We start from the raw sequence: 12,712 nt of genomic DNA, 5'->3' as shown, positions 1-12,712 counted from the left end.
TTATTTTGAAAGAACACCATGTGAAACTAAAGAGCAGCTCTGTGCTCAAAATGACGATAAGCTTGAATAGAGGGGCCAGGAATATTTGGTGGCTCATCAAAAACCTCATATATATATATATATATATATATATATATATATATATATATATATATATATATATATATATATGTATAAAGTCAAAGCACCGGTTCTGCTCGGTGAGAATTGATGACTGGTTCAGGTCAGGTCTCACTGATATGACTTCCATTACTAACGGCAGTGCAGTGTCAGTTGAAATTTCAGCCTTGGTCCTCAGTAGTTTGCTTGTTCTCAAGGCTTATACTGACAAAGAAGCCTTTCCAAGCGCTACATTTTAAATTGTAAATAGCGATTTTTCATATTCAAAAATATTCATATTAAAAAATAGCCAGAAAATCTTTTCTGTGGAATTTAGAAACTAAATTACAGCTGACTTTTTATTTATTGACCTTACACCTTACCTTACAGTTTTAAATTATTTAACCCTTGTATGGTGTTCGGGTCTGTGAGAACCGTTTTCAGTTTTTTTTCAAAAGAAAAATTAAAGAATTAATTATTTTTTCAACCTGAAATTCATTGGCTTTGGCTTATTTTCTGTGAAGAACATAAATCCGAACTAATTTTCAATGACCGCATACTGTACCTCCCCCCACGCATTTACATTACATACAAGGTGTTCGGGTCCACTGGACCCAGGTCTAATAAAAGTGTTGAAAGTGTAGGTCCTGTGTTCCCACACTCTGTCTTCCTCCTTTCTGGTGCTGCTGATAGTGTTTTCTTCCCCTCCTGCTCCCGCACAAAGTTGCAGCATTGTTGAAAATTCAACTATAAACACCGTCTGCTCTGACATCTCACACACATTTTGCCCTCTTTCTTGAGGGATCCAAATTTTATTTTCTCATACCCTGTCCCACCTGCAAATTAGGGGCATAATACTATAAATAAGACTTTGCCAGTGGGGTTCTTTATCACAACTGATCAAGTTGACAAAAGATTATCTGCTGCGAGGGCCATCCAATTGATTTTGGAAGAGAGAGAGGCTTCTGATGATGATGTTGACAAAGAGGTTTCAGAATATTTCACATTTCTGAAAATTCAGAGTCTGACAGTGACTTTGAAGAAGAGGATGAGGTTGAGCACCATTTAGTAACAAAACGAAGATGAGTACCCCATCTGCAGCCAGCTCCAGGACCAGAACAAGCCCACCAGACAGCAAGTGAAGAAATATGGATGTCAGTAACTGGTGACATTGAATGGTCTTCTTGCCCAAGAAATGAGCCACCCTGCAGAGCTGTTACTGTGATAAGCCAGGGCCAACACGGCTGACAGTTACTCATGTGCAGGACATCAAGTCTTCATTGGAGCTTTTCATCCCAGATTCCATCCAGAAAAATTTTCTGGATTGCAGTAATCTAGAAGGAAGGTGTGTTTTTGGAGAGAGGTGGAAGGAGATGGACCAAATTCATCTAAGAACCCCAAAGGCCAACTTTGGGGTTCTTATCCTTGCAGGAGTTTTCAGGTCCAAAAGGGAATCGACAGAATCCCTGTGGGATGCAGAAACCAGCAAGAACCTTTCCGTGCATCAATGTCTCTGGAAAACTTCCACAAAATTTCCAGGATTATCCGTTTTGATAACCGAGACGACAGACCAGCTCGACGGCAGAGAGACAAGCTAGCTGCCATCAGGACAGTGTGGGATAAGTGTGTGCACCACCTCCCCCTGTTTTACAACCCTGGGCCTAATGTCACCATTGATGTGCAGCTGATCCAATTTAGTTGTGAAACATATTGCTTCACGTGTAAATGTGTTGTGTCTTTCCACTCACTCCACTTGATTATAACTGATTTATTTTTTTATAACATTTTATTTAAAAAAAACAAAAAAAACGAGAAGCACATTAATTCATAAATGTGATCTAACAAAGGTAAAGGGAAAAAATTAACCATGTTTGCTGTTCATATGGCTTGTAATTGGGATGAAGTAAACATCTGTTGAGTAATTTAACATAAAATTGTTTGATAGTGTTAATTTGGAAAGCCAAAACTCTAGCGGGTCCACCAGACCCATGAACACTGGCTGAGTAACAAAAATACGAACACCACACAAGGGTTAAATATGTTTTATTTTATTCTGGTATAAATTGGTCATTAATAATATAAATGGGGGTTAGGAATAATTGTTGTTTTATTGTTGTTTGCAACAAACAAGTGTCAGAAATGGAACTGAGGATCAGTTTAGGAATGAGAAGGTACATGCACATCTTGCACTTTGTGTTGTACTATCTGGATGACCATCGTGTAATTAAATAAATTATGATTAAATTCTTGTATAAAAAGAAAATCTTAGAGCAGTAGAGGTTCACTAATCTGCAAAACACTGCATCTACAAGTTGTGGAACAACTTCAGAATAATGTTTGTCAGCACAATCTCGTGAAGGCTTTGAATATCTCATCATCTAGCTCGTCTACAGTAAATAATATCATCACAAAATTCCAAAATTCTGGATAAACCCATGTGTGCAAGCTGAAAATCAGTCCTCAGGATCTTCAAGCTCGCAGCCAGCACTGCATGTGCTCGAGGAAGATTCCAGAAATCACTATTTGTGGACACAGTGTGCCATTCCAAACTGTGTCCACAAATACAGGATAAAGCTCTATCATACAGTCTTCTTCAGTTCAGAACGGAAGAATCCTCTTGGATGATATAAGAAACGTCTTCACAAATCAAAAAGAAGTTCAGCCACCTTCCTTTAAAGCACTTGAGATGATACGCAGCGGTAAACACGGCTCTGTTCCAACGTAACTGAGACATGCGGCTGCCATCAAAGCCAAAATGGCTTTATTTTTTTATTAAAATGGTACATTATCTACATTTAAACATTTTAATTTATCCTGTTTAATACTGTAAATAAACTAAGGGGTTATGAAATGTTTAAATGATTGCATTCTGTTTAAATTTACATTTTATGTAGTGTCCCCACTTTATGCCTTGGGGATTGCAGTAATTAATAAGTTTTATAATATTCAGGCTATTGACAAATGTTATAAAATGCCAAATCCAACACTGTGTTCTTAATTATCTCAATAATGTGACTTAATAATATGAACCAAGCCAACTTGTAAATATTGGAGACAAAGATTTTTAAAATCACACAGAAAAAAAGCCATAAAATAGGCAATAAAAATGTATTAATACACAATGAAGTAACAGAACAATGCATATGGGAATGACTCAAAATGAACCACGGTGCTAATGTTTATTGTAACAAAGGAAATGTCTCCCTTTCAGCAGTATGCCTTAATGACTTATTGATGGGTTTTTTTTAATTATTTTGGAAATATATGGAGGTTTTGGGATCAGAGGAATAAATCAGGCAGTGGTTACACAGGTTTGATAAGATTTGTTAGGATTGTGAGAAATATAGCGTATGACCAAACTCCTTTTTATATACTCTTTAGACATTCTTAGTTATGACTTTCACCTTCTAAACATTAGTAATTATACTGACGAGTGGCTACTTTTACTTTCCAATTTAAGTTTTCATCAAGCTACTCAATTTCTATTTTCCTTAAGTTATAAAACATTTTTGTCTGACTGCAGTGTTTGTAGAAATTTTAATTAGCAGCTATGGAGAAATGTTTTAATTACTGAGTCCCATTGTTGTTATGATCATCCTGCCATTGGTTTCCCACTCTTCCACAGACTGACAGCCGGTAGGAGCAATGCATCAACAAAGGTATCAGTGTGCCAAAGGCAGTGAAGGAAGAATGCTAGCAAGTAAACATGGAAGTAATCAATGTAAGACTCTAAATATTTTAAAAAAGATGGGTGAAAAAATCCGTCCAACACTATTGTTAAACCACAAGGATGCACACCATGCATTAGGATGAGGAAGGCTGTGTGTAAACATAACCAAGTGTTTCTATACAAAAAAAAAACAAAAGCAAAAAACTCTGGAGGGCACTTTTTTACTTTTTCTGCTGCCGTTGAATACTAAAAAAAATTGGGTCAATCAGGGTGACACTGATCAACTGAAGGCTGGCTACTGTCATCTCATCTCATCTTCAAGTTTTTAAAATTAAGCACAGGATAAGAGGGTCGTTTTTTACTGTTTTTTTTTTAATCTAGTTCTTTTAAGTTTATGTTAGCTGCTTTGACAAATGTCGCTGCTTATATGAGTTCTCAGCATAGACAAGGGGCGAGACAAAGACAAGGGCCGCTTTGTAGTATTTGTGGTTTAAAGTCAAAACGTGAAGCTGTGCGATGTACTAATGCGAGTCAGAGGGAAGTCAGTAGTGTTTTGTAAAGCCCCATTGGCAAGATTAGCACATCCCCCAATCTCTGACATGTGAACAAACCTCTATCCCCTCAACCACCAGGGGGTCTACTATGGCAGACTTCCAACAGCCAAATGCGTGTATGAGTATTTTAGCGTGTGTGTCTGCAGAATTTACTCTGCGTATGCAACATGGAGAATTAGAGAGATAGATAGAGTGCATGATAAGTGCATAAACAAATGTGCGAAGGCCTCTGGCTCTGTGTGTGTGTGTGTGTGTGTGTGTCTGACTGCTGCGATTGTGTATGTGTGTGTAGAAAAAGAAAGAGGGACAGAGATACAGAAGAAAAAAGAAATAGGGTGACAGAGAGATAGAGAATCTAACAGACACCTAAAGACCCTATAAATGCATGAATGAATGTGTGAATGCCTCTGGCTGTCATGTCTGAGAATTGGTGTCTGACTACTTGCATTTATTTTCAAGTCTCTATAGCTTGTCGACTTATTTTAACAACAACACAATCTATTTTAATACAACTTACCTTCTATATGCGTGTGTGTGTGTGTGTGTGTGTGTGTGTGTGTGTGTGTGTGTGTGTGTGTGTGTGAACAGCAGAAAGCTTACCATCTGACAAAAAGTATTCCACCTCTCCACTTTTACCCTCATCCCCATCATGAGCCTGGAGCTGGTAGACAAACGTTCCCGCAGGGGCCTCAGGGGATACGACAGCCAGGTAAGGGTACGGCTTCATACTCCACTCAGGGACGTTGTCATTGACATCAGTGATCTTCAACTTCACCTTGTTCAGGTACCAGTCTGGGCCTGGAGGATAGTGCAGAGATAGTGATGGAGCTCTGGTTACAAAAAGTGACAGCTGTCATGTAACTGAGTGTGCAGCAGGGAGACATGTTGCCAGGGGAATGTGAAGCGCCAACAAGCATAGAGTCAACTAAGGGTACAGGTATGTGAGATATACATCCTCTCCAGTAGATAGCAAAAACCAGGACTGCATGATTAAACTAAATGTTAATGGGGGTTTTTTCTGTGCCTGTACTGTGAAACTGATACCGCTACAGTCTCAATTCAGCTCAGAGGTCTGGTCAAAGTCAATTACCACACTATCTTTAACTTAGTAATTTAACGGCTATCTTTCCACTTTCTTTTGCTACACCATAGCTGCCAGAAGCTCAGGAAATTGTTGTAAGTGGATGTCAGGAGGTATGTTTGGCCCCAGGGTTGAGGACGGTGGATATGACATCATCCATTCATTCTCCATCAGGGTTTCCATCCAAGCATCCAGACACCTTGGTTCCCATGGGAGAGAGCCTCAGCCACTGTCTCATCTACCATGTCTAGGGTAAAGCTACCTTGATCTTCCCACAGGGGCGTGGGGATGATGCCTCACGACTGCAGGCACTTTGTCGCCTGCACAGTGCCTCACTGAAGTGAATAAGAAGATTCCAGGAATCCAATTACCAACTCGCTCAACCTAAGCCGGGGCAGACAGCAAGAGAGCACAACAGCACCCAAGGAGAGGCGGTGTAAAACTGTGTCTCTATGACAGAAGCATAGCGTGACTTTTCCTGGAACTGATAGTAAGGGATCGTTATCCACATTAAACACAATGACACAATCTGGAAACAATGTTCACAAGAAAAACTCGCGACACTGTCACAGGCCCCAATCTAGGACACATTTTCTGCAGAATCTATTCCTGCGATGTGGAGCAAGTCACAGAATTGTAGGCTAAGACACTATTTTCGCAAATATTGGCTGTGATCTTGTGTCAACGTGGCATGAAGGAATATGTCAGAAGAGGTGCCAAACAGTTCAGTAGACTGCAATACACAGAGGCCATCTGCCTCACCCCAGAAAAGAAAAAAACCCCTGCCAGGACAAACACATTGACACACACAAATGCATGCACATACAGATCTGAACACAACCCCACACATGCGCAAGCAATCCCGTCTCAAACACACACTTGCATGTCTCTTTCTATCTTCCTGTCTTTCTCTCACAAACACACACCATGGACACTTAGGAACAGAGGTGAGTTACCTAAAGGCTAAAAGTAACTATGGATTTCAAATCCCATTATGTAAAAGGTTTCATGTTTCTATCCACAAGCTATGTATGTACTTTTTAATCCAAGACAAAAGCAGCAGGAGTGTGCGATGCATCCTTTCACTACCTGAGGGCTGCCTCGACAGATGTGCTGTCTGTATAAAGCAGTTCTACCTAGCTGGTTTCCATAATGTTCTGCAACACAATGTCTTTCCAAAGTCTATTATAGCTGATAATGTAAAACTATATACCTCTAATGAGTACATGCACACAGCAAATGGTATGAAGTCTTCAAACTGCATGAAAATATTTGACAGCACCTTGTGTTGGCTCAAATGAGTTGGAAAAGAGAAGGTGGATGCGGAGATCACAATTCCTATTTCTTTTGGAACTCTTTTACAGTTAAGATGCGTTTTGATGAAAAATGCAACGTTACACTCCATACTAGCTTGTGAGTGTTCACAACTGAAACACAATAGCTATAAAGTGTGTGACAGCTCCTAAAAGGATTGTTGGAGGGATAATAACAGAGAGAGGAAGAAGCTAGAGGAGAGAATTAATCTCGCTTTCTGCTCAGGCTTTAAAGTTGCTCTGTGGAGAGGAAAGTTCTGACTGGGATCTGACGATAGTTCGTTTTGGATAAATAGCCACTGTATCGTGGGGGCAGAGAAACTAATCAATGTTCAGATGCTATCTCCTAAAATGTTGACAGCGGCAATTTATGCGCTTTAAGCCAGATCATCCTGCTCTGTAAGACGGAACAATCCTTTCGTGATGAATAATGAGAAAGGATAAAGATTCTATTGCAAAGTAGACGGGTTTAAAAGGCACTTAATCAAAAGAAATCAGAGCTCCAGCACTTAACATTTAGTTGACTATCAAATCTTTGCGGGGAGTGGTGCAAGACACATTCCTCGCCTCCTGCTTGTTGGTGTCTTTCCCAGGCATGTCTCTGTGGTAATGGTGGTGATGATTTTACAAGGCTCCATCTAATTAGCTTGTTACAGAGAGACTAATCAGAGCCAAGGCAGATAATTAGAGCCTATCAGCTCTGGAATGATAATGAAGAATGTAGTAGTAAGTGCGTATGAGTGTGTTTGTGTTGTATGCGTGTACGCGTTTGCGTGTGCAAGGTGAGAGTCCATACGTGTGTACGGGCAAAAGAGAGTGCACGCCGCATGTTCCGAGGCTGCAAATGCATGCGACTCCTCTCTGATCTAAATAGGGAGATGCTGTGAATGATGCCCTGTGAGCACCAAACCGACACGAGTTGCCTTACCTGACCAAGACAAAAGATGTGATCAAATAATGGGCAGGGGCTCACAGGCTCCACTGGATCTTTTAATGTCAAATATGCTTTCTGTGCCCAGTGTGATGAAAGGCTGGTCTATATTTTACAATAGAATCCCATATGGATAAGAGCATATGCTGGATGACTAACATAATAATGTATCATAAAAAGTTGGATGGCAGAGGTGCAATGTGTGGTTGGCAAAGGCTCAGTAAGTACAATGGTGTAGCTCCAAGTGAATGCGCACACGTCTGTGCAGTATTATGCATGTGTGTTCTATCACTGCAAGCCATTCTGTTGATGTTTCCTGCTGTTAATCCTCTCCTTGGGTACTTGCTATATAAAGCTGCTAAGTGGCTTGCCTGTATGAAAAAAAGTTGTCTCAAGTGCTTCTGTGCACATATACACTGCCCACAGTACAAGGACAGTGAGGGTGTGTGGGAAGGGGATGAGAGGAAACAGAGTAAAGGAGAGAGGCACAGCTACAGAAACACAAATATCTACAGAGAGAAGGAAAGAGACATAGAGAGGGAAGAAGGAGGCAGCGTGGTAGAAGGAGCATTGTGTGATGGTTAGCACAGAACGCCAAATAACATTGCAGAGACAAGAGCACAGGGGAAGCACAACACACAGCGTAGCACAACAAAAGATGGTGGGAGAATCTATGTTTGGAAAGAAAACATACAGTAGCGGACCGTGAGAGGAGAAAATTAAGACAGAACACACAGTATAATTAACAACCGTTTTTTTCTAATGCATCCCCTGTTCCTTGTACTCTCATCGAGGGGAGAAATTAAGATACAAATATTTCTGTGTGGAATTAAGCAAATTGCATCTGCAAGCATAAATATCAATGGCCCGTGTGAGACGTGGAATTTCAGGGGTGCTTTTTTAGCAGCAAGTGAATGGAAAATGAAAATCAGCTCAAAGGGGAAGTAATGAGGTACACTAGCCAAATGTTTGCAGTGTTAAGGAGGCTCTTTTCAAAGCCGCCCACCACACCCCCCATCTCTGTGCTTAAATCAGAGTGTGAAGCCATCAGCAGGAGATCAACACGCTAAAAGCACTGGGGACAAAAATCTATTAACTCAGGGATTCCGGTGCCGCACACCACGGACTCTGCTCGGCTCAGAATGGCTGACACGCTAAGCATGTAAATACACATGCAGGCACTTTCATCCCAGAACAATTAGAAATGGTAGACGACCTCAAGTTCTGCTCATTTCTTCCAGTCCGAAATCCGCATCACTGCAGAAATTGTCAAAAACTGTGTTCAATGAAGCGGTAGGTACGTTTTTTGCAGACTTTGCAGCAATATCATCATTTATCTGTAGGTACTATACACCCAAACTATACTCAAAAATTTAAAAAGCAGTATTAAAATGAAAAAAGTTTTGATATAGGGTTTTGTATTTTTATTTTTTCAATGGCTATTAGGCTTTAAATGAGAGCAGGCCATTTGAGAACACGTGTAGAATTTTGTTTGCAGCTGGCTTCCTGACATAAGCAAGACCTTCCCTAAAAAGACCTCATCTGGATAACAGAACAGCATCTTTTGCTCTGTCTGTAATGATGCCTTGATGGATTCCGTGTGCATAATGCACCCTATCCGATCAGAGATTCTACCTTCTGCTAAAGCCAGATTCTGTGCTGTTCCCAGTTGATGTCTCTCTTTTTCTGTTTGATTTTTATGTTGTCTACAGTCAAAAATCAGACACATAATAACATTCCTCCACTGCCTTTGAAATGAGGTGTGGGTCAAATCCAGTCCTCTTATGCTTGTGGGGGGGCTCAGCTTTAACGCAGCAGGAGAGCTGCTAGGGCTTGCCATCAGCTTCATATGTCTGGGGTCGGCATCTGTCCATCTTTGGTTTTAGATGGATTAAGCTGAAAGCTTTTATTGCACTCGCAGAAGGTTAACAAGACACTGTAAATTCAAGTTGCACCACCTTCTCTTTACCCTGTGTCCTCTGCTATGCTTCTGAAAGTATTTCCAGCAGAGCTCTTTTTTTATGCCCAATCATACTGCTGACCTGTTGCCAATTAGCATTAATAATGGAATACGCTACCAGGTTTTATTTTGTAATTGTCCAGCCTTTATTACCTCAGCTGGGTGACACAAGGTTTGATTTGCATCCCAACTGTTTTGGAAATTGAGTTTTACATTTATGGAAAATCTTACATTAAGTATAAAAAACACAGTAAATCAACATATTGTGCTGATAATGAAGTTGTAGTACTTACATACATCACACTCCTAAAATGTTTATCAATGCTCAATTTCTTAAAAGCTCTATAAAATCTAAAGAAAATTCAGTGATTCTCAAATTATATATAATTATTTATTTATTTGCTACACATAATACCAGTCCTGAGAAAACATCTATTGTTTGATTTTTTCAGTTTATACAATTAAATGTTTGTGTCTGTACTGTTTTCAGTTTTAGGATATTTGGTGTTTAAATGATTGTATGCTGGGATTAACACCACTGTGGAGGACCCATCCAGCTTTACTAGTGACTCACAGTACTTAAGTCAATAATAAGAGTATTAATGCTTTTCGGAAATACAAAAATTAGGTATTAATAATTTTTCAGTCTGTCTCTCAAATTTCTGGTGTCAGACCCATAACCTTGTTAGAGCCTGATTGATATACTGGCAGGGTCAATATTAGGTATTTGCCAAGATATCGGTACCAGCATTTGTAACAGAAATAGAAAAGTCCAGAGAGATTGGAGAAACACCCTTCAAATATCTTATAAGTGTGGACATTACATAGTTTACCCGCCAGAGTTGTTGCCCCATGATCAGAAGGTTGGGGGTTCAACTCCACTGAATGGCTACCCTGTGGTACCCCTGAGCCTGGTACCGTCCCTACACACTGCTCCCCGGGCGCTGCATCGGTGGCTGCCCACTGCTTCACTGGATGAATGGGTTAAATGCAGAGGAGTAATTTCCCTACGGGGATTAACACATACACACATTATTAGCGTGCACTCTGCAACTTCCCTGTTGGTAACGCAACAAAATACAACCAGCTGAGGTAAGCATCACTAGCCAAAGTGTAAATGAGTAACTGTACATAACTGCCATATTACCTTAGTAAAGACATTGTAACTACAGGTAACAAACGTCAGGGAAATCTGTCTATGTTTTGTGTGTCCGAAAGAAAGAGAATATATCAGCTGCTACATCAGATTTTCAATTCACCAATTACCAGTATCATTGTTAAAATTCCTCTGAACCCCTGTATAGGTATCCAATAATACCTAAATACAGTATTACAGACTCACACACTCAAGAACAATTTCTTCCCAAAGGCCATAACCACCCTTAACTCATACACACACCAATAACACAGACCCCCTCCCCAGTTTTCTATTTCCCTCTATAATCCTGTGCAATACCAAATTCTATGTGCAATAACCAGAATTGTATATACATAACACTATTGTACATTTTATATATTTTTTTCTGTTAATACTGTTCATATGTATATATGTGGCCCCCCCAATTTATTTGCACTGAGTTGGAGATGCTCTGTATCTCACTGTACAACTGTATAGTGACAATAAAGGCATTCTATTCTATTCTATTCTATTCTATTCTATTCTATTCTATTAGCATGGTTAACTGTTACTTTTACCTTGAACTTAAATATTAAATAGCTTAAGTATTAGACATCTTTGCTATCAAAGTCACTTACCAAATTAAACATGATGGGCTGAACACACATTTAATAGGCTGATGTGTCTGAGGACTTGGACCTCCACCCGCCATGTTCTGTTACATGATTGTGTTAAACATGCTGGAACAAAGTGGCTGTGTTTGCATAGCGCTTTATTCCCTTCTGAATTGTTTTTACTGAAGCCATAGGGTACCCATGATTGCAACAGCTTCTCTTTTTCTTTCTTTCTTTTTTGTCTTTTGCAGCCACTTTTTCTTGTCTGCATCTGTTTCTCTAAATCTGGGCTGAATTTCAGGGAAGGCTAGGTGGGTGGGGGTGTTAAGGCAAATACACAGAACACAAGCAAACTAAGGAAACCAATTTTACAAAAGAAAATGCTGCAAACTGCAAATCACATTTACTGAAAGAGATGCAAATACAGCAAAAAAATGACAAATATTGCAGAAAGAGTAAAATATTTTTAAAAGGCACTATAGAGACAAATGGGATGGGATACACTTGTTGTTTTAACTTTAAAACTGCCTTCTGTTCACATTTTCTGTTTAGGTCTATCTCTTTTCATTCAGTTTCCACATGCTTCTCTATTGATTTGGTACTTTAATTCTTGAACAGCACTTTACAACTTTTATGCCAGAGAAAAGCGCTTTATAAATACTTACTTAGTTATTTACTTACACGGTTCTTGTTGCCACGTTACCACTAGACAAAACTATTTTTTAAATGTTTGTTTGTTTGAGCACAGGATTCAGATGTAATCTCAGATACTTGCTGTTAACCCTGCAACCTTTGTAGCATTTGGCTGTTTTTTTCTTTTGTGAGTTTGTTTTCTATTGTAGGGTTTGTGTGGGCATCTGAACAGGTTGTTTTGGATTTAAGTGTAAAGTGTGTGGCACAAATCATTTTACAAACATACCTATGTGTAAATTTTTAGTATTCCATTAATTGCCCAGCCATATCCTGAGCAGTATAATCGGTTTAGAAGATGGATGAATGGATCTTTTCTAGCTGGCCCCTGACAGCTACAGTCTCTTTTCTGGTGCCTGGGTTCATGTTTCTTGTATTCCAGCCAAACGAATTCTAAAACTTCTTCCATCCCTTTTGTTTGTTGCTTTGAGCTGAGAAAAAATGTGCCCTATTCACTTCTATTCACCCGCACAAAAGAGGAGGATTTAGTGAGGAGCAAGTGTTGAATAGAGATATACTGGTAGTGTGCAGCCTTCTGGGAAAGGAAAATAAATAATTTAGCTAAACATTTTCAATTTCACTTAAAACAACTGTGGTTTATGAATTACTCTTTTTGGTTTTGCATATAAAAATAACAACATTTAATAAGTTTAATTTAACAATTTTGTTAAATAAGCTTAACA

General features: G+C 39.4%; 1 protein-coding gene across 3 annotated transcripts in view; it reads right to left on the bottom strand.

Moving 5' to 3' along the window:
- Positions 1–12,712, bottom strand: part of LOC309711239 (neural-cadherin-like) — a 104,573-nt gene that overhangs the window by 57,475 nt on the left and 34,386 nt on the right. For all 3 annotated transcript variants that reach the window (XM_082541405.1, XM_082541406.1, XM_082541407.1), the window contains exon 2: positions 4,924–5,121. In XM_082541405.1, coding sequence (XP_082397531.1) covers positions 4,924–5,121 — 198 coding nt within the window. The remainder of the gene's footprint in view (positions 1–4,923; positions 5,122–12,712) is intronic.

The sequence above is a fragment of the Aulonocara stuartgranti genome, assembly GCF_965226115.1.
Source record: "Aulonocara stuartgranti genome assembly, chromosome: 7".
NCBI lineage: Eukaryota > Metazoa > Chordata > Actinopteri > Cichliformes > Cichlidae > Aulonocara > Aulonocara stuartgranti.
Note: the sequence above shows the minus strand (reverse complement) of the source record. Positions and strands in the feature narration are given on the sequence as shown.